At 43.5% G+C, this 23139-nt stretch overlaps 1 protein-coding gene and 1 pseudogene across 3 annotated transcripts; both read right to left on the minus strand.

Annotated features, from left to right (window-relative positions):
• Positions 1–1423: 1423 nt before the first annotated feature.
• Positions 1424–20801, minus strand: MRPL45 (mitochondrial ribosomal protein L45). 2 transcript variants are annotated; one of them, XM_010842698.1, is made up of 8 exons: positions 20515–20801; positions 19444–19621; positions 18930–19047; positions 15297–15395; positions 3914–3962; positions 2861–3010; positions 2323–2496; positions 1424–1912 (listed from the first exon to the last, which is right to left on the minus strand). In XM_010842698.1, exons 1-8 carry the CDS (start codon positions 20665–20667, stop codon positions 1826–1828), a joined length of 1008 nt encoding a protein of 335 aa, XP_010841000.1. In that variant the 5' UTR covers positions 20668–20801; the 3' UTR covers positions 1424–1825. The 2 variants fall into 2 exon arrangements, with proteins under 2 accessions (XP_010841000.1, XP_010841001.1); XM_010842699.1 differs by lacking the exon at positions 15297–15395.
• Positions 9609–12398, minus strand: LOC104990559 (annotated as a pseudogene). The gene has a single exon (XR_825524.1). The product of XR_825524.1 is annotated as a protein O-linked-mannose beta-1,2-N-acetylglucosaminyltransferase 1 pseudogene (transcript).
• Positions 20802–23139: the final 2338 nt, after the last annotated feature.

Genomic DNA, 23139 nt, shown 5'->3' on the forward strand with positions numbered 1-23139 from the left:
GTGGATCCTACTGAAAGCACCTCCCTTCTCATTTTGCCTTAATCCGGGGCTCAGGCAAATAGGATATGACCAAACCTCACTTGGGCAGCAATGCTGGAAACTGATGTACATTTTTAAGCCAAAAGGGTTGAGACTAAGTAGCCTGATGAGAGTGGCTGCTTTGGATTAACCCGCTAGTGCTGCCTCTCCCCTAAGCATACACATCTTGTTTCTGTGGTCTGCACTTGGCAGCTGTTATTAAAACCTTAGTTCTCCCTAGTGAGGCCTGGTCTATTTGCTGCTTTGCTGAGATGGTAGCTTTACAGAGAGGAGTCAGGTTATTCTCAACCTGATTCATTTCTTTGGACTCTACTCTCAAGGTCAGAACAGATTAATCCTTAGCCAAGTGATAAACTCCTTAAAAGAAAACTCTAGACTTAAAAAACAGAAATATGATATTTTACATGTTTCAATGTCATTCTCCCAAATCTTCCCACCCTCTCCCTCTCCCACAGAGTCCATAAGACTGATCTATACATCAGTGTCTCTTTTGCTGTCTCATACACATAAGAAACGAGTTGCCAGTCCAGGTTCGATACACGATACTGGATGCTTGGGGCTGGTGCACTGGGACGACCCAGAGGGATGGTATGGGGAGGGAGGAGGGAGGAGGGTTCAGGATGGGGAACACATGTATACCTGTGGCGGATTCATTTTGATATTTGGCAAAACTAATACAATTATGTAAAGTTTAAAAATAAAATAAAAATAAATAAATAAATAAAATAAAAAAAAAAAACACAGAAATATGAGAAATAAGGTTCTAATTTTTAAGGGGGACCTCATGGGCTGATCAGTGTAATAGTGCTACAAGCCAAGCTTGCTGCTGGGACAGTGACTTCCCTGTCACACCTCAGATGACCCAGGACATGAGTATGTGAAGTCCTACATCCTCCTCCAGCTGGAGCTAAGGCACAAGTAGGGGCTGGGCTGTTTCCCTCTCCACAGGTTCATATCCTGGAATCTTTGCCTCCAAATCTGGGCTGCAAAAATAGTCACCATCTCCAAAAGGTGCTAGAAATCAGTGAACCAAGTCTTACTGATGAATTTCCCAAATGTATCCACACTTCCATGGCCCCTGCCTCTACCAACGCCTCCTGGGATTACATCAGGATACAGTCGATAATTAAGAACAAAATCTAAAAGCTGAGGACTAAATGATGTCTTTGGATTTACATTCATTTGTGAAATACAGATACTGATTCAGTGAATCAGTGTATGAGAAGAGACCCTCTTAAATGACATCACTTTTATAAACACTAATTATTTTTCTCAAGTCTGGATTTCCTATAAGTCATCAGTCATAGTTAACTTCCACGTCTACCATCTGAAGACTTGTCCACTTCCAGCCTGAACCAGGAGAAATGTAGAGAACCCACCACAATTTGTCTAATACTTGATAAGTGTTTTATTTCCAACTCTGATCCCTGCCCTGTAATTAGAAAGTCCTGCCAGTTTGCTCCTGACAGTTCTTGCTTTGGGCAAGCTGGTATCATGTTCTCTGAAACATACCATCTTTCATCTGGAGTTAGAAACTAGATTTAAGATGGAAAAAAAGAAGCAGAGCCATTGCTGTGCATAGAACCAACCCACCAGGGCCCAACCAGCAGCAGTTGTTATTGAGGATAAGACTGCTTAAAAGACCCAAGCAGGGTAAGAGAGAACAAAGGCAGTTCTTTCTACAGCATGAAGAAAGACAGGTGACTTCACAGCTTCCGGACACCCAGACTTCACAGCTTCCAGCTGCTTCATCACCCATGCTTCACCCCAGGAATCATTCTTGCCGTCACGCTAGCTGAGGCTTATGGGCCTCTCTTTGCAGCTCTTCATACTCTTCCCCAGGTTTCAGCTGGGGCCCAGGGATCATCACCGTCTGAAAGAGCAGGAAGCTAAGTTATCTATTATCCAAGTCCATGGTTTACCCAGGAGATTCAGGCCTGCCTTCAGGCCCATCCGCAAAGAATTCCTCTTCCTGGGGCGGCATCACCCTCCCTCTCCACTAGGAGGTGCCCAACAGGAGTGGCTGAGGATGCCACGTCTTAAACCAGGAGGCCCTAGTAGTAAAGAACCCGTCCGCCAATACGGGAGACGTAAGATGCGGGGGGTTCAATGCCTGGGTGGGGAAAATCCCCTGGAGGAGGACATGGCAACCCACTACAGTATTCTTCCCAGGATAATCCCATGGACAGAGGATCCTGGTGGGCTACAGTACATGGGATTGCAAAGAGCTGGACATCAGACTCAAGCAACTTAGCACACTTTAAACCGTGAGAGCTGCTTTACCTTAAGGATGGGCTGCTTAGGGGGTGCCCATGGGGGAACAATCTTGCCATGCATTCTCCAGCTGCCATAGGGATTCGCCAGGTGCTTTTCAAAGACAACATACTCCAGGACATCCCTGGGCACATCTTCCTGTCCATACATCAACCGGCCAAACCGGTCATAGATGGCCAGAGTCTGCAAAGATGAAAGCACGTCAAGTTGGTTAGTCCTCAGAGTTGTTTAATTCTGAATCCAGACTAACTGATCAACCACTGACACTTTACTCTTAGAGGGTTTTTGACTGGGTGGGGAGGGCGGTCAGGGTGGAGGGAGTGGAAGGAGGTAGGAGGGATCCCAGGAAGGGGAGGGAATAATATCCCCACACCTGTGTTCACAGCTAACATACAGCAGTGGGAAGGGTGCAGTGACAAGCCCAGAAAGACCATGGCGAGCCTTGCCTTAGAACGCACAGTCCTGGTAGCTATACCCAGGACTCAGAGGTAGGTGCTCAACCTGAGAGTAAAGAAAAGCTGGGAGGAAAGCAGACTGGTGCCTCTACCTGCCGGGTGTGCATGCGGACGGTGACCTGGCCATACGCGTTGCTCTTGGTCACCAGACTCGAACAGCGAACCTGCACCACCTGGGGTGGCTCTAAAGACTCTACGAAGCTCCAGCGGACAGTCTTATATTTGATGTCCCAGACCATGTCCTGAGGGCAGAGAAGAGTTCAACTGGATTCCTGCCCGCACCCCCCGCCCCCTTAGGGAAGTGGGTGCTTATTTCCATGCTTCCTCTTCCTGCAATGCCACAGTCAACATGCAACGTTTCCCATCAAATGCGCTGTGGTGCTTATTTTCTCTCACTTTTCTAAATTTTGCTTAAGCTATTGCTTCAGCTCACCTTACAACAACTCTCTTTTCATTTCTAAATCATGACTCAAGAGCCAATTACCACCTGGAGAACCCTTCTCCAAATCAATGAAGACCGCATTCCAAACTGCCAGCTTACCTAATATGTTATCCCTCCCACACACTGTCATAATCTGCTCGCTACTGCGTGCATTTCTGTTGGCTGCACATTTGTTTTTTTCCTCTTACCTTTCGGCAGTTTTTATAGGAATTTTATAGACTTTTATAAAGGCTAATAACCTCCTTAGACTAGGATAGCTATACTTGTGCCTGGAGAGATGAGGCAGAACTGGGAGCAACTGAAATTCTTATTCTTGAACTTCTAACTAAACCACAAAGTCCTCATTGTCAGGAGTCTCCCAGAGTACCCAGCGCCCTGGTTACCACACAGTGTAAGCCTCAAGCACACTGCTTAAGTCCTTTATTGTGGCCCAGGCATGTGCAGGGCTGGCCTAATGTGACCATCCCCTCCCCTCAGGATTTGCAGTCTCAGTACTGCTTGCTCAGGGACCTCCTCTATCTGCAACTGCACGGCCTTTACCAGACTTCATACCAAGTCATTACCATGCAGCCAAACATAACGAACTTCGGCCTTTTGCCTTAAACTTCCTGTACTCTCAAAACTGATCCTTAAGAAAACTGAGGTGCTATCTAGAATCTGTCTACTCAGGCATCCCACAATTCTAAGGAAGATGACAACCTACCGGAAAACAGTTTTCGGTTACCAAGGTATGAAGTCGGTCATGGTCTGAGCTAAAAAGGAAAGAAATTTGTATCACTGACTACTGCTTTTATGACACACTATATGAAAGTTGAAAATGGCCCTGAAAATGGAAAATCATTCCCTTCATTTTTACAAATATTTTCTGCACACCTACTATAAGCCAGGTAATATACTAAGTCCTAGAAATACAAAGATGAAGAATAACATGATTTCTCAGAAAACCATGAGCTCTAAAAGCAGTGTAAAGTTGTGTTTGAATTTCAGGAGCAGAAAGAAATTTCTCTGAAATTACTAGATATCCTTGAGATGGGTAAGAGACCCTCACTGGGACATGGGGACTGATTTCTGTTCTAAGCTGGAACAAGATTCAACACAAACAACAATCAAAAGCTCAACTTATCTCTTCTTACCATGGATACATCATCAATACCAACTGCCTAGCCTTATTTCTTACACTTTCATCCTTGAACCCAGCCAAGAGATAACCAGTATGGCTGAGTCCTTCACTGTTCATCTGACACTACAACACTGTTAAACAGCTATGGAAAGAAAGTGAAGTCGCTCAGTCATGTCTGACTCTTTGCGACCCCCATGGATTGTAGCCTACCAGGCTTCTCCGTCCATGGGATTTACAGGCAAGAGTACTGGAGCAGGTTGCCATTTCCTTCTCCAGTGGATCTTCCTGACCCAGGGATCCAACCCGAGTCTCCTGCATTGTAGGCAGATGCTTTTACTGTCTGAGCCACCAAGGAAGTCAACGGCTTCCATTAAATGGCTATACTCCAATACAAAATAAAAAGCTTAAGGTTTAGAAAAAGTAAAAGATAACAACTTGTCATTTCTGGTCCTTTCCAAACAAACTGTCCCTCCATCCCATCTTTGTGGCTGCCAGAGTGACCAAGTTATGCTGATTCTATTCAGGAAGAAAATGAAACAACAAACCCAAGCTCTTGTACATGTAAGATTTTAGGAGGGTTCCTAACTGAAGTAGGCTTCAAGTAAACCTAAGACCACAGATTAGTTTCTTTCAGATACACATTCATGACTTTCTCCTGCAATTTATTTTTTTGTTGCTTTTTTTCTTTTCTTTTTTTTTTCTATCTTCTGCAATTTAACACTTCCTAAGTGGTTAAAGTCTTGCTCTTTGAAAAACTGTGTCTCTAATGCCAGAGTGGGTGATAGGTTAATTCTGTTTCACTTCCACTTCTATTCCAAATAAAAAAGACTCTGAGTCATTTCCCCTCACTGTAGCTCTAGACTAGACTACACCAAGTTGTGGTGACAGATACCACAGCCACCACACCTGGCACCTCCGAATGAATTCTGCCTCATCACTATCTTGGCCTAGAAATCTTCAGTAGAAATAAACTCCCCCTTTTATGAGCTGACTCGGTATTTTGTAATAGAACTTATCCTATAAGTAAGTTTGCAATAAAATTTACCCTCCCACTGTAAACATCCAGAAAGGCTGGACAGAATATAATAAACACAGACACACACACATTTTTAAATCTCTAGCCTAGTACACGAGAAAGGAAGTTAAGTCCATAGGTGCCAGAGAGGAAGAGCGAATTAAAAGTAGAATGGAAAGAACATAACCTGATACCACAACCAGGTAAGAGATGATTTAAGGATCCAGAAATAGGATCTGATGGCTAGAGCTTGACTTTTCCTAAAACCCAGGACGTTGGAAGGACAGGGAGTTGGAACTGAAATCCCTGTATAAAGCTGTGACCCTCAAAAGAGTCTGGCAGGCGCAGGAAAAGGAAACTAGAAAAACAGCCCACCAACCTAGAGACAAAGCTTCCCTCTGTCTAGGGCTCTGAGCAGGGGTAAAAAATCTAAAAAACAAACAACAGCAACCAAAAAACCCCATGAAAACTGAAAAATTAAAGCCCTAAGTACACATTATACTCAGATGTAGACACAAAATTTACAGTATCTCTATGATGCAAGAATTCCTAAACTAAGAAATTAACATAAAAACTAATACCTTGCCAATGCTATCCCTAGAGGATTTGGCAGAAACACACAGAGAAAACCTCTCTGGGAGCATATTCATAACTTAGGTTGTCTGCAATTCCCTCAGAAGAAACACACTCCATCATCAACACTACAAAACAGACCTGGAATCAATCTAGCACAATCAACAGACACAGACATCAAGCAAAACAACAGACCAGGAAGCACTAGGGGTGGGTCCCTTCATTGAAGTAACTGATAAATAAGCAAAGCAAAATCTCAGAACTCTGGATACTTATAACAACCAGGGGAGTGCCTGATGAAGGGAGAAGCCAATGAGCCTGGATTTAAGAACATGTACAAACCACCTCCCCTCCTCTTTCCCTCAGCCCTGCCATGACTGCGGGACAGCGGTCTGTGTTCTGGAGTGGATGGCTGGTACTTGGGCAGGCAGCAGGGACCTTCCCCTCCAAAATTTGAGTTTGCACATTCTGGTCAATCTGGTGGATGGCAGAGAGACCAGCACAAACCATGCCATGGTTTCAGCCCTGCTGGCTGCAGCAGCTTTTCCCATCAACAGATATAAAGGGATAAAGGGAAAAGAACACCTATTTTGTTTTTATTCAGTCAGACAATTTAGGAAATCTTTGTCAGGTCACTGGCCGACTGCAGAGGTAATGGAACGGAAACTTCACTGACTACTACCCGCAACAAAGAATACACACTTGGCAGTATTAGTTTGGAAAAGTCACAAATGGATGGCAGCAGCACTAATCAACAAAGTCAGCAATTTCTGAGGAGCAGAGCAATCTGATTTTCAGAGTTACCACATAATGATGCTCAGAATGTCCAATTCTCAACAAAAAGTTACAAAGTATACAAAGAAACATGAAACTATGGCCCACTTACAGAAAAAAATTTTTGACAGAAGCTATCCCTGAGGAAGCCCAGACATTAGAATTATTAGCCAAAGACATTAAATCAACTGTCCTACATGCTCATTGAGATAAAGGCAACCAGGCGAAAAGAACTAAAGGAAATTCTAAAACAATCTACGAAATAAGTACATCAATCAGTAAAGAGATAAAAATTATGAAAATGAACCAAACAAATTCTAGAACTGCAAAATACAGTGAAAGAAATTAAAAATTCACTACGGGGGTTAGGGACTTCCCTGGCAGTACAGTGGTTAAGATTTCACCTTCCAGAGCAGGGGGTGCAGGTTCAATTCCTGGTTGGGGAGCTAAGATCCCACATATCTCCTGACCAAAAAGCCAACACATTAAAAAAAAAGAAAAGCAAGCAATAAGGTAACAAATCCAATAAAGACTTAAAAAAAATTCACTACAGGGGCTGAACAGCAAATCTGAGAAGGAAGAAACACGGGATCAGTTACCTCAAGGATAAAACTATTGAAAGCATCCAATCTAAGGAGCAAGTGAAAGTTGCTCAGTTGTTTCCCTCTCTTTGCGTCCCCATGGACTATACAGTCCATGGAATTCTCTAGGTCAGAATACCGGAGTGGGTAGTCTTTCCCTTATCCAGGGGATCTTCCCAACCCAGGGATCGAACCAGGTCTCCTGTGTTGCAGGCGGATTCTTTACCAGCTGAGCCCCATAACTTGCGGATAAAACTATTGGAAGTATCCAATCTAGGGAGCAAAAAGAAGAAAACAATGAAGAAAAATGAGTAGAGCCTGAGGTACCTGCAGGACACAGTCAAGTGCATGAACACACATATCAGGAGTCCCAGAAGGAGAAGAGAGGAGGCAAAAAAAACATTTGAAGAAATAACGGCTGAAGGAGCTTCCCTAAGGGTCCAGTGGTTAAGAGTCTGTGCTTCCACTGCAGGGGACACAGGTTCAATCCCTGGCCGGGGAAGTTCCTGCATAACGCATAGTGTAGCCAAAAAAAAAAAAAAAGAATAGAAAGGATGGCTGAAAACATTTCAAATCTGGTAAAAGAAATGAATGTTCATATCCAAGAAACTCCACAAACTCCAAGCAGAATGAACTCAAAGAAATCCACACTGAGACACAGTACAGTCCAAGTGTCAAAACCAAGAGACAAAGAGAAAATCTTAAGAGCAACAGAAGAGAAGTAATTTGTCACATACCAGGGACCTTACAAAGGTTACAGTTGGTTTCTTATCAGAAACTATGGAGGCCAAAAGGCAGTGGGATGATGTATTTAAAGGCCTAAAAGAAAATCTGTCAACTACGAATTTTATAGATAGAAACACTATCTTTTAAAAATGAAGGAGAGGGCTTCCCTGGTGGCTCAGTGGTTAATGCACTTCCATTTCAGGGGACATGGGTTAAATCGCTGGTCGGGGAAGTTCCACATGCCATGAGGTATGGCAAAAGAAAAAAAAAAAAAGAGAAAGAAAAAAGAATGAAGGAGAATTGTAGATATTTTCAGATAAACAAAAATTGGGAGGGTTTATTACCAGGAGATCTGTCCTATTAGATATACTAAAGGCGTTTTTCAGACCTAAATGAAAGGACACTGGATAGTAACTTAAAGCAATAAGAAACAATCAGCACAGGTACAGGTTACTATATAGGTAAACATAAAGGCCAGTATTCCTGTCCTTCTGATCTGTAATTCCTCATTTTTTTCCTATTTGATTTAAAAGGCACATGCATAAAACATCGGTTACAAATCTATGTTATGGGCACATAGTGTATAAACATATAATCAGCGGCAGTAACAATGCAAAGGGGAAGGAGCAGACTGCTTGTACACTATTGAAACTTTGATATTATCCAAACTAGACGGTTAAGATACGAATTCTAATCCCCAAAGTAACCATTAAGAAAATAAGTTTTAAAAAATCTATAGAAAAGGAAAGAAGAGAATCAGAAAGTTATACCACTGGGACTTCCCTAGTGGTCCAGTGGTTAAGAATCCGCCTGCCAATTCAGGCAACACTGGTTCAGTCCCTGGTTCAGAAGATCCCACACGCCTGGGACCAATGAACCTTGTGTGCCACGACTGAGCCCATTCTCTACAGCCCTCAAGCCCCAGCTACTGAAGCCGGTGTGCCTAGTGCCCTCGCTCTGCAACAGAAGACACCACTGCAACGAGAGGCTCACGCACCAAAACAAAGAGTAGCCCTGGCTGGGTGCAACTAGAGAAAGTCTGAGCACAGCGACAAAAGATCCAGCACACACAGCCAAAATTAACAAATAAATACATAGGTGATATTATTAAAAAAAAAAAAAAAAAATGAAGTCAGATGCTTACATTACAGCATACTCAAAAGGGATCAAAGACCAAAATGTGAGAACCAAATCTATAAAACTCTTAGAAGAAAACATTAGGGAAAAATTCCATGACACTGAATTTGGCAATGATTTGTAGATTTGACAGTAAAAACTCAGACAACAAAAGAAAACACATGTAACTTGGACTTAACAAAAATTAAAATGTTCTTATTTCAAAGTACACTACCAAGAAAGTAAAAACCCATGAAATGGGAGAAAATATTTATAAAGCATATATCTGACATGGGATTACTATTCAGAACACATAAAGAGCTCCTGCAACCCAATAACAAAATAGCAACCCAACTGTGGCCACTGCTGAGTTGTCCAAATTGCTTCACATATTGAGTCAAGACTTGAACAGCATCATCTTTTAAGATTTTAAATAGCTCAGCTGGAATTTCATCACCTCCATTAGCTTTGTTTGAAGTAATGCTTCCTAAGGCCCACTTGACTTCACATTCCAGGATATCTGGCTCTGAGTGACCACACTCATGGTTATCTCGATCATTAACTTTTTTTTTTTTTTTTGAGCTTTTCTCCTTTTTTAATCAATGACCACCTTATCCAGCTTTGGAAATCTGGACAAAGAGGAGGCTGAGAAGAGGCCTGGTTCAGTGTCTGAGGGTCTCTGAGTGAGTCCCTCCAGGCTTCAGCTGTTTCCAAGACCCTCAGGACAGTCAATAAATACCTTAGATTCTCAGTCAGGCCTGGGAGGAAGGAGTATGCAAAGGGCAGAATGGGCTGCCCAGGGATCCCAGTGATTCCCAGGTACTCTCCTGCCCTTTCCCAACAAGAAAGTAAATAAATAGACCTCCAACTCAGGAACAGGGGTGTTGGAGCAGAGGAACCCTCCCCTGGGAGTTAGTAATTAAGTTTCAAGTTAAAAAAAACCAGACCCAGCCCCCGCCAGTGTCTACAAAATCCTACAGGATTGGATAAAGGGCTAGCCTGCCTGGGGCTACACAGTACGCAGCCCTGCAGGTTGCTGGAGGAGGTCTCATGTCTGTTCTGCAGCTCCCGGGCCTCCCTCCTCCTTTGTGGGTGACTCCAAGAAAATTGGGGTGATTGATGGTGGCTTCTTCATCGAGTATGGGGAGGCTGGGACCCCCACCACCAGGAAGTGGTTCTTCTTCTGAAACAGTCTCCACAGGCCCTGGTGGTTGTCACACACATCCAGGTCCCAGATTCGGAGACACTTGGCAAGCTGAGTCCAGGTGGTGAAGTCATTGTCCTTCTCCATCCGGATAAATGCCATGTAGGTGTGGCCCTCTGTGTCTGGCAGGAAAGAGTCTTCACAAGGGTTCTTGCTGTGGTCCAGAACCTCCACTTCACTGAGAAGCCTGTGAACTTCTACTTCATAAGCGTCCTTCTTTAGACCGTCCACGTTCCTGAGCTGGACACCTGGAACCATGCTGAACTTGTGCTTCTTGAAGTAGGCCTCATGGAAGTAGCCATTCATGTTGAGGCCAATGATGCCAAAGCGGTAGGATCAGGACATATCCTGATTATCCCATATCAGGGATAATGCACTCTCGGCCTCGGCGTTGTTCTGGCATCCGCATAAACATGTCCCAGTCCCAGAGCTTTCTGGTGTGGGCCACTTGGGCTCAAATTCTTCCTTGTACAAGAACTTCCTGAGTACCCAGCCCAGCCCAGGCATGGTCTCCACACGGTACAGCACTGCTGGGTCCTCTGCCGTGTGTTCACAGCCCTGGTCATTCCAGGCAGAGATACAGTACAAGCTGTCGTCCTCCTCCAGCAGGTGGACGGATTGGCTCAGGTAACTGAAAGGATCCACAGCAATATCCAGGTCCTCTCCCAGAACCACAGCAAACTTGGCTTCCGGAAACAGGTTGAAAGTGGCAGTGAGGCTGGCCTTGTAGTGCTGAGGCACACGGGCGTTCTTGATGCTGATGGGAGTGTGCTGGATGCCCCTCAGACCAAGCAGCACCACCACCTCCATCAGCTCCTTACAGTAGCCATCAATGAAAACTTATCATCTGGGGAGACACCCCCTGGGCTGAGAGTAGAGAGCGCAGCATCCTGTACAGGTAATTGGGCCGGTTCCCCGCAATGACAGCCACAGGCACATCAAGGACCTTGTTGTCTGGGAGTGGGTCAGGGCTGAACTCGATGGGTGTGGGGTCCTTGCAGCTGCACACGCTCCCGTAGCCCTCAACTTTGCTGCAGTAGCAGCGGCGACGGTTCAGCTCTGTGTCTGCCCAGTGGCACTCTGCCTCTTCAGCTGAGCTCAGCAGCACATCTGTCTTCAGCAGAACTGGATCCCCCCAGGAGGAGAGGGCAGGTGACTTATAATGTTTCTCCGTGAGCAAAGGACCTCCTCTTCGTCCCACGAAGGCCCTGGTGTCCCTCTAGGCCAGGGCAGGGCCAGCCTGGCTGCCTAGGCTCCTCAGCAGAGCCCTGGCGGTGTCCCTGAGGAGGAAGGAGCCCTCGTGCTTGACGGTGCACATGAGCACTCGGCCAGCTGCCGCCATGTTGAGGAACAGCACCACGGCCTCATCCTCATGAGGTGAATAGGTGTCAGACACTCGCTCTGCCATCCATGGCCCGTGGCCTGGTTGAGGACGATGACTTGGCTGCCCCGGCCCTGCTCCTGGGCCTCACCCTCCAGCACCGTGGTGCCGTCCACTGGCACATACACTTTGCCGCGGCTTGAGTATACCTCCACGTCCAGGACACGTCGGGGACCACTGCCTCTGCGCCTTGGAGGCTCCAGTCGGCCCAGGGCCTCATCATAGTCTTGTTCTGGCTCCAGGTCTTCACTGGCCTCGCTGATAGCTTGTCGTGTGTCCAGGATCAACTTGATGTTGACGATGACGGTCACCAGTACGAAAAACACGGCTCCTGACAGAACCTCCAGGGCCCACTGGGTGGTCAGTTTATACTTCCAGGTAAGATACCAGCTCCGCTTTTTTCACGCCCCAAAGGGCTTGATGAGAGAGCTGGGCTTCCAGTTGTCCATGTCGTATGTTGGGGGGTCACCACTGTCCTGGACAACCCATGCCTGCAGAAGTATCTCAAGGAGCCCGGGCCCCGTTCAAGCCCCACTAGGGCCCGCACATCTCGGCCCGGAGCACCACGGCCTCCGCCTCCTCCATGCCACTCGCGGCCCCACCCCCGATCATTAACTTTTTAAAATATAGTTCTTCTATTATTGCCACCTGTCCTTAATCTCTTCTGCTTCTGTTAGGTCCATATGATTCCTATTCTTTATTGTGCCCATACTTGCATGAAATGTCCCCTTGATATCTCCAATTTTCTTGAAGAGATCTCTAGTCTTTCCCATTCTGTTGCTTTCCTCTCTTTGCATTATTCATTTAGAAAGGCCTTCTTATCTCCTTGCTATTCTCTTTAACTCTGTATTCAGTTGGGTATATCTTTCCCTTTCTCGCTTGCCTTTCACTCCTCTTCTTTCCTCAGCTATTTGTAATGCCTCCTCAGACAACCACTTTGCCTTCTTGAATTTCTTTTTCTTGGGGATGGTCTTGATCGCCGCCTCCTGTACAATGTTATGAATCTCCGCCCATAGTTCTTCAGGCACTGTGTCTACCAGATCTAATCCTTTGAATCTATTTGTCACCTCCACTCTATAATTCATAAGGGATCGATTTAGGTCATACCTGAGTGACCTAGTGGTTTTCCCTACTTTCTTCAATTTAAGCCTGAATTTTGCAATATGGAGCTCATTATCTGAGCCACAGTCAGCTCCAGATCTTGTTTTTGCTGACTGTATTGAGCTCCTCCATCTTCAGCTACAAAGAATATGGTCAATCTGATTTCAGTATTGCAAAGCTAGTGGAGGTGATGGAATTCCAGCTGAGCTATTTCAAATCCTAAAAGATGATGCTGTTCAAGCGCTGCACTCAATATGTCAGCAATTTGGAAAACTCAGTAGTGGCCACAGGACTGGAAAAGATCAGTTTCCTTTCCAATCCCAAAGAAGGGCAATGCCAAAGAATGTTCAAGCTATCAAACAATTGCGCTCATTTCACATGCTAGTAAGGTTATGCTCAAAGTCTTCAAGCTAGGCTTTAGCAATATGTGAACTGAGAACTTACAGATGTACAAGCTGGGTTTAGAAAAAGCAGAGGAAACAGAGATCAAATTGCCAGCATTTGCTGTATTATAGAGAGAGCAAGGGAATTCCAGAAAAACATCTACTTCTCCTTGATTGACTAAGCTAAAGCCTTTGACTGTGTGGATCCCAACAAACTGGAAAACTCTCAGAGGTGGGAATAGCAGACCACCTTACCTGTCTCCTGAGAAACTTGCATGCAGGTCAAGAAGAAACAGACTGGACATGAAATAACCGACTGGTTCAAAACTAGAAAAGGAATACAATAAGTCCATTCTGAAGGAGATCAGCCCTGGGTGTTCTTTGGAGGGGATGATGCTAAAGCTGAAACTCCAGTACTTTGGCCACCTGATGTGAAGAGTTGACTCACTGGAAGACTCTGATGCTGGGAGGGATTGGGGGCAGGAGGTAAAGGGGACGACAGAGGATGAGATGGCTGGATGGCATCACCAACTTGATAGACGTGAGTTTGAATGAACTCCAGGAGCTGGTGATGGACAGGGAGGCCTGGCGTGCTGCGATTCATGGGGTCGGACACAACTGAGCGACTGAACTGAACTGAAGGCTGTATATTGTCACCTTGCTTATTTATGTACTTCTATGCAGAATACTGGAGAAGGCAATGGCAACCCACTCCAGTACTCTTGCCTGGGAAATCCCATGGACGGAGGAGCCTGGTAGGCTGCAGTCCATGGGGTCGCTAGGAGTCAGACACGACTGAGCGACTTCACTTTCACTTTTCACTTTCATGCACTGGAGAAGGAAATGGCAACCCACTCCAGTGTTCTTGCCTGGAGAATCCCAGGGGCGGCAGAGGTTGGTGGGCTGCTGTCTATGGGGTCGCACAGAGTCGGACACGACTGAAGCGACTTAGCAGCAGCAGCATGCAGAGTACATCATGTGAAATGCTGGGCTGGATGAATCACAAGCTGGAATCAAGACTGCTGGGAGAAATATCAACAACCTCAGTTATGCAAATGATACCACTCTAATGGCCGAAAGTGAAGAGGAACTAAAGAGCCTCTTGATGAGGATGAAAGAGGAGAGTGAAAAAGCTGACTTAAAACTCAACATCCAAAAAACGAAGATTATGGCATCCAGTCCCATAGCTTCATGGCAAACGGAAGGGGAAAAAGTGGAAGCAGTGACAGATTTTACTTTCTTGGGCTCCAAAATCACTGCAGATAGTGACTGTAGCCATGAAATTAAAAGATGTTTGCTCCTTGGAAGGAAAGTTATGACAAATCTAGACAGCGTATTAAAAAGCAGAGACATCACTTTTCTGACAAAGGTTCATGGAGTCAAAGCTATGGTTTCTCCAGTAGTCAGGCATGGATGTGAGAGTTGGACCATAAAGGTGAGTGCTGAAGAATTGATGCTTTCAAACTGTGATGCTGGAAAAGACTTTTGAGAGTCCCCTAGACTGCAAGGACACCAAAGCTGTCAATTCTACAGAAAATCAATCTTGAGTAATCAGAGACTGGAAGGTCTGATCAATTAGACATTGGAAGGTCTGATGCTGAAGCTCCAATATGTTGGCCACCTGATGATAAGAGCCAACTCATTGGAAAGGACCCTGATATTGGGGAAGATTGAAGGCAAAAGGAGAAGAGGACAACAGAGGATGAGATGGTTAGATAGCATTATTGACTCAATGGACATGAATCTGACCAAACTTCAAGAGATAGTATAACACACGGAAGCCTGGCGGGCTAGAGTCCATGGGGTTGCAAAGGGTTGGACACGATTTAGTGACTAAAAGACACAAAGAAAGGATCAGGATGAGTTAGGGATCAGGTGGGGTGAAAACAGCTGCCATTAAGCAGAGTCCTAACATTTGCCAGTGGAGCTGAGCCAGACCAAATGGTGAAAATTCCCAGACGCAGTGAGAGGAGTCAAGGATAGCTCCAGGCTCCAATTATTTCCCAAAGAGGAAGGTCTCTCACTCTAGAATTCTCACCTGAAGGAAAAAAAACACACCTAGAATAATAGCTGCTGAGAACATAGTGGGTATAAGACAGGGAGTTCACATACTTGTTTAGACACAGATGAGCTTCAATGAAGATATCCTGGGCTTTTTCAGGGAAGTCCTTTACTTTAAAATTAGGATCACTTTCTTTTATCCTCCGGATTCTGTAAAATTAAGCATGAGAATCATTTTAAAGAAGACGTCATTCAATTTCCATAACTTAACAGCTTACTTTACCTCCATTAATGTCTGTTCATTTATTCAGTAATTGTTTTTTGAATGTGCCAAGTCCTATAAATTCAGCCTTCTAACTTAATTCTAAAGAAAAACCAAAGCTTCTCATAGTGAATTTCTGGAATTTTGACATCAAAGAAAATATCCTATAAGCACTAAGGAAGAAAAAACAGGTTTCATACAGAGGTTCAAGAGTCAGAAAGACATTGGGCTTCTAACTAGCAACATCAGAAGTTAGAAAGATTAGAAAGACAATGGAGGAGTATTTTTGATGAAGAAAAAAATGACTCCCAGTCCAGAATTCTATATCTGGGCAAATTATTTTTTTTGGCCACACTGCACAGCATGACAGGTTCTTAGTTCTCCAACCAGGGATTGAACTTGTGCCCCCTGCAGGGGAAGCGTGAAGTCTTAACAACTAGACCACCAGGGAAGCCTATGGGCAAATTATAAATGAAGTGGGAGACTAAAAGAAAGACTTTTTCTTAGCCTTGCAACATTTCACTTATTTACCTTCCACTCTTTCTCAGGAAGCTGCGAGGAAATGTGTACCACCAAAATAACTGAATGTACCATGAAGGAGAAAGATATAAAATCCAGGAAACAGGGAATATATATAAGAGCAAGGCAAATGGCTTAGCAGGATGATGATAAAAGCAGATCCCACAATGTACAGTGAGCCTGAAGAGAGACCAATCCAGACTGAAGAAGGTAAGAAGGCTCCAGAAGGGCTTTCTTCTTTATGATGAGGTTGATAAAATAATGTTTTCTACACAGTAAGAGAAAATTAACACAACCAGGGGTTCTATAAGGAAATGAGAAAAAAAAGACACTTAATGCCAGGAAAATAAAAAATCATTATGCAGGAAAGGAAATGTAATAATAATGTACTGCATGACTCAGCTGTCAACAGCATTTTCATAGTTATAATAATGTAAACAGGGAATTCTGATCTAATCAGTGTTACCAAAAATGTATTAAGAGGATGAGGGACACCATAACCTAGAGGAATTTATCCCAGGAATGCAGGGTTGGCTTAACACTAAAAAATCAATTAATGTAATATACCATATCAATACAATAAAGGACAAATATCACATTATGATCAATGATCAGAGAAAAAGCATTTGACAAAATCAACTTCTTTACACTCTTTTCACCTCAAAGCCTTGTTTTGTTTCCCTGGAATGCTATTTCTCACCACATTTCTCTACTCAGCTAACTCCAAGCAACCCTTTAGATCCCAGCTTTAAATGTCATTTTCTTAGAGAAGCCTACTCTGAACTCCCAGACGGGGAAAGTTATCTTTCCCCGTCCTGTGTTTTCAGAGCACTCATACTTTATTCTATCTGTAATTATGTGTGTACAATCAGTAACTGTTCTCCTCCCCTAGACAATAAGTGTTGTATTCATCAACATCATGAACTCTTTCACCAAAGAGTTCACAAGCCAGGAGAGAAATACATGAGAGGAGAGCAACAGAATATAGAGTTACCAGAGACAGTAAAAATAAGCATACAGTTATAATTATAACAAAGGCAACTCCAAAAAAAGTCAGGGAAGGCTTAAAAGCAGACACAGAAATTAAAAGCAGACACAGAAATTAAAAGCAGACCTAGAGATTATCATACCTAACAAAGTAAGTCAGAAAGAGAAAAACAAATACCATATAATATCACTTATATGTGGAGTCTAAAATACAACACAGGGATGTCCAGTGGTTAAGACCCTGAGTTTCCACTGCAGGAAGTGCAGGTTTGATCCCTCTGGTCGGTATACTAAGATCCCATATGCTGAGTGGTGCAGCCAAAAAAAAAAAAGGGCAGAAAGAAACATCTATAAAACACAAACATAATCAAAGCTATGGTTTTTCCAGTAGTCAAGTATGGATGTGACAGGTGGACCATAAAGAAGGTTGAACACTGAAGAATTGGTGCTTTTGATTGTGGACAAGACTCTTGAGAATCCCCTGGACAGCAAGGAAATCAAACCAGTCAATTCTAAAGGAAATCAACCCTGAAAATTCACTGGAAGGACTGATGCTGAAGCTGAAACTCCAATACTTTGGCCACCTGATGCAAAGAGCTGACTCATTGGAAAAGACCCTGCTGCTCAAAAAGATTGAGAGCAGGAAAAGGGGGAGATAGAGGATGAGATGGTTGGATGGCATCTCTGACATGAGCAAGGACATGAGCAAACTCCGGGAGATAGTGAAGGACCTGGAAGCCTGGTGTCCTGAAGTTCATGGGGACACAACTTAGCAGTTGAACAACAACAAAGAAACAAAGAGAACAGACTTGTGGTGGCCAAGGGGGAAGGGAGAGGAGAGGGAAGAACTGGGGGTATATTATTAAAAAAAAAAAGCAGGGCTTTCCTGGTGGTCCAGTGGTTAAGAATCTGCCTTGCAATGCAAGGGACACCATTTTAATTCCTGACTGGGAAGATCCAACATGTTGAGGGCAACTAGGCCCCTGTGCCACAGCTACGGTGCTATGGAGCCCAGCAGCCATAACTATTGAGCCCACATACAGCAACTACTGAAGCCCACATGTAGTGTGGGGTGTAGGGCCGTGCTCCACAACAAGAGAAGCCATTACAGCCAAAAATAAATAAATATTTTAAAAAACAAAAAACAGCAGACACAATGCCTGAAGAAAAAAGACATTTTTCAGACAAAGGAAAGGATGTGCAAAGAGACACAGCACAGCAATTGTCAAGGAACTAGCAATTAGTTTGGAAATGTTAAAGTTTAGGATGAGAAAAATGAAATAGACAATGGTGGAGAGAAAGGTAAGAGGCAAATTATTTTTTAAAAAGCCCTGAATACCACTGAAGAAATCTATATTTTATTCTTCAGATAATAAGGAGCCACAAGGAGTCTGAGGCAGAGGTGTTGATATGATAAGATCTGTATTTAGAGGAATGTTGTAGCCACATGAAGAATTGACACTAACTCAATACACTAACGCATAGAAATGTATATATGACCTTAAAGAGCCTATAATTTAGATAGAGTCAGAGCCAGAGTGACAGCTATTGAAAATCTCTTTAAGAAGACAGTTTTGGCTTCTGCTCCTTAACTAAAGCGCAGTTAGCTCCCTAGAACAGGTCTGTCTTCTTAAGCCTTTTTGGTTTTTCTTACTCTCTTAAAATCTCAGGTATTTCTCTTATAAATATGCTCTCTCTTATTACTACTTTAAATTGTTAAATATGTGATCAAAAAAGTGTCCTACAAACTTCAATGTCAACTTCCTAAATGACGTGACAAAAATGACAAGTCAAGGCTGAGATGCTAAGATTCAGAATGTCCATACTATTATCCATTAAGTCTATTTCAGGGAAAGAATATACTGTCAAGTTATCAAAGGAGTTATACACAATTAATCCAAGATGGCCTCTCTGGATTAAGTAGCAACAAGAAATTTTTATTTTAATATTAACTCCCAGCTGTCTCAGATACCTACGACAATTGTGATGCCACATTCTTCTTCAATCGCTCAGTCCTCTGTGCCAGTCCTTCCTTAGAAAGAGATGACACTCGGGCATCACCCTCAGGAGGAACATAGGCATCAAAGATACTAGCTGTAAAGAGAGAAGGAGAAAACTAAGAAAGCATTGCAAGATTGAGAAAAAGTCATCTTGAGGTCATAAAAATTGGGAGGGCTCCTGGATACAAAATAGACTATGAACAGACTTTTCCATGCAGAAGAAATCATGCAGGATTAGAAAAAGTAGAGTAAGATAATCTTAGTCTTCAAAAGAGTCTTAGCTGCTTCTTGTACAAAAGGGAGAAACTTGACTCTGGTCTTCTAGGAATATTGTGAAAACAAGATCAAAGATGACCTCATGAAACATAATGTATACAAATTATTGAAGCTGAACTGATTTGGGGGTTAATTAAATGCTATCATTCACAGTCCAAATCATTCCACTTTTCAAGAAGACCTTTGACAGAAGGGGACTGGGTTAGGGCTTTACCTGTACAGGCCAGATGTATGGGACGTTCCAAACTTTCTTGAGGAATCACCAGTCCTGCTTTCCGGGCATATTCTGTGAACTCTTTTTCTGTTTTGTATTTGGGTTGATAAATAGGGGGTGTGAAACGTTTTTTAGTTCTCACTGGAACTACTGCTGTGGCCTGAGTCATTAGGATTGGCTGGAGGATAGCAGAAAAAGGTTAGGTAACCTGGGAAAAAATCTTATACAAACTGTAAGCAAAGATAGAAAGGGCACAACCAAAGAATGACTTAGGAACAATTATAAAGCCACACATAACGGGGAAATGCTTCTATCTTAACAATTATAGCTGTCTCTTACTAAAAGCCAGTTAGCAACTTTTCCTAATACTAATACCACTCAACCTTTACTAAAGGCTTTATTTTAGTACTTTTCATACTACAGGGCTATGCCAACTCAAGAATGCAGAGTTGATGACAGTTGATAAAAGCAAGGTTGATCAGACTGATGAAACAACGCTCAGTCTTTGGGGAACTTAAACACCAACCCAGTACTCTCTTTTCTTCTGCTCTACCTTAACTCAGAAATCTCTACATTTACTCAGATTACATTGTGCTCATTCTATTGGGAGCCTCAACGTAAACTTTATTTTGTCGTTCTAGCTTCCAATTAACCAATAAGCTCCTTAAAGGCCAGATCTCTCGCTGACCATGAAGTTTGTTCAGGCAGGAACGATTCTCCCTCCTTTACAGCTACTGACCAATTTAGAACATTTATAAAAAATCAACGGGAAGCGAGACCACCTTCCAAACCATTACTTCTTTCCCATTTAACACCCGTACGCCAATGAGATCCAGGGCAAACCGGAGAAACTTAATCCCCGAGAACTTGCCCGCCCTGATAGCCCTACCAAGGCTCTCCCCACTCAGCCACATAGCTATACAATAACTGTGTCTCGCCTACCTCAACTGCTCCCTACCTAGGCACGATCTGTATCGCCCAAGTTCACCAAGGACAACCGTAAAATGAGTATTTCCCTCTACTCTGTCCTCCTCTAGCCCCCAGACTTCCAGCCACCCCACCCCTACCCACCTGCCGAGACCACCATCCTACAGCCCTGGATAAGCAAGACAAACTCCGCGGCAAGGGGGCTGCCATTTTGCTCACGCAAAGGCAGCTGGGAAGGAAACTGTGAAGAGCCGGAGGCTGGAAAGAAGGCGCATAGGGCGGAGCTAGCTCGGGCATGGAATTTTCCAGGGCACGCGCCCTCCGCCAAGTGTGAAAGGCGCGAACGCGCACGTACGCATTCGGGAGGGAGCGAGGGTGGAGTCGGGTTGCTCTTGCGCACTCAGATGGAGTTGGGGGTAGGGTGGAAGCACGGTTGTCACGCGCCGGGCGGAGAGCGTGGAGCCGCAACTGCGCCTGCGCACCAGGGTTTCTGGCGGCCAGGAGCTACTGCGTTCCAGGTTTGGGACGGAGCTGCACCTTTTTTCCATTCCGTAAAGAACGAAAAGGTGTTTCCCTTCTGAGACAAGTGTTTTCTTCAGTGCCTACTTGGATCTTAGGAAGGACGAAAATGTCTAGCTTCTGGGTGTATATCCCCATATGGTGGGTAACCTTAGCCAGAGCTCTAATTTTCCCAGTCTATACTGTGAGAAGAATATCCTATCGAATTAAAGAGATTAATGACAACTATGTTTATTGAAGCAAAAGACACGTGGACTGACAAAAGCATTTGTTTGCCATTTGGGGACAGAGGCACAGGTTTTATTAACAAAAAATGGCTTATACTTAGAAATAATTTAACAGATGCCAGGCAATTTTCCGAGTAATTTTATATATTTTAACTCAATCCTCATCACAAACAAGAGTAATATTCTTGTATATAACAATAAGATGTGCCGCCTTGAAAATAAGTACATAATTTATTTAAGATCACACGGCTGATAATCGGCAGAACTGGGATTCAAATTCAGTCTGACCCCAGAACCCATGCACTGACTACTGTACTGTATTTCTTAACATTAAGTGGTTAAAGGATTCATGTTGTTGGGATCATCCTGGAAAATCCAGTGCTGTAATCATAGGTGAATAATAAGCACTTTTCATACTTACCCTTTAGGTTTTTATCTCATTCTGCCAATTAATGTTTATTGAACACTTACCTATGGTATTTTGCAATGAGTTGGGATCTATGAGCTGTACAATAGAATTGCTACAAAGGTCCAAGTAAAATGCTAACAACTGTCAAAGGAAAGGGAGATTACTTTTGGATTTGGGGATCTGATGTCTTAAATCTTGACTTTTTGACTATACTGTGTGTACACACACACATTTTTTGGCTTCACCGCAGCTTGTGGGATCTTAGTTCCCCAACCAGGGATTGAGCTCGTGCTGTCTGCAGTGGAAACACAGCCTTAACCACTGGACTGCCAGGAAAGTACCTATATAGTCTTCAAGGCTAAGAATATTCTTATAAGTCTTAACCATTGCCTTGAACCTATAGCATGACACATTAATAGTGACATGAAATTAGGTGTTATATGTATATGCTAAAGAATATATTAAGCATTTAAGTGAGATATATATAAAAATAGTTATTTCTTAACAAAGTCCTATCTACTCTATGCTCCCCAAAATAGAACATGAATTGGTTTTAACTGCTTTTCCTGAAAAGTGAGGAAACCCCACTCCATGATGAGTGGTTATTAATGCAGAACATTGATACAGTCTTTCTGGAATTATCTGCTTCACTGTAGAGTCTTATGTTTGTCTCACATGGTAGCCAACACGTCCTAGATCGTCTCCGCCTTCCCTCTGGTCAGTTTCTCAGGGAACACAGACTTGTTCATATCAACCTGGATGAAATAATAAGGGGAGTCAATTGCTTTTAATTCATTTTGAGATCAGTTGTAAGTGGGTTTTATAGCTGCTCTTTGGAAAATTCATTTTATCTTCCTGTCTCATTAACTGCATGGAAAATTGGGAGCTGTCTACCTGGGGATGTTAACATGAAAAGGGTACTTCTTAATTCCACAAACATAGAAGTTCACACTTCAGAAAAATCAAGATAAGAACAAGAAAAGGAAACTCATTTTGTAATTAGAGGAAGGAATAAGGTGGTTAGGGGCTCAGCCTTGCAAAGAAACAGTCTTGCACATAGTAGACACTCAAATATTTATTCATTAAGTGGATCATGGGAAAAAAATAAGTGAATCAGTAGAATGCCAGATAAACTGTCATGAGGCAGAGGGCAAAGCTGATTTCTGTGTTTCCCCAAATATAGGGAGTTCCTGGGATCACTCATTGACTTATTCTAAATGGATCAAAAGAGGATGGGATATCCCATAAGCAGTGGGACATACACTGTGCTTGCATTCCCCAGCCCCCCCCCCAACATACCACCACAGTGGCAGATGATGTCAAAGATTGGAACTTCTGAAATTCTGCCTGGTAGACCTACATTCTGGGCTTCCCTACTGTCTCAGTGGGTAAAGAATCTGCTTGCCAATGCAGGAGACATGGGTTTGATCCTCGGGTCAGGAAGATTCCCTGGAGAAGGAAATGGCAACCCACTCTAGTATCCTTGGCCAGGAAAATCCCATGGACAGAGAAGCCCTACAGTCTGCAGTTCACAGAGTCACAAAAAGAGTCAGACACGACTTAGCAACTAAACACTAACCTACTTTCCAGGAGAAGCACTGTTGATTTGAACAA

This window comes from Bison bison, unplaced genomic scaffold (assembly GCF_000754665.1).
Source record: "Bison bison bison isolate TAMUID 2011002044 unplaced genomic scaffold, Bison_UMD1.0 scf7180017864180, whole genome shotgun sequence".
NCBI lineage: Eukaryota > Metazoa > Chordata > Mammalia > Artiodactyla > Bovidae > Bison > Bison bison.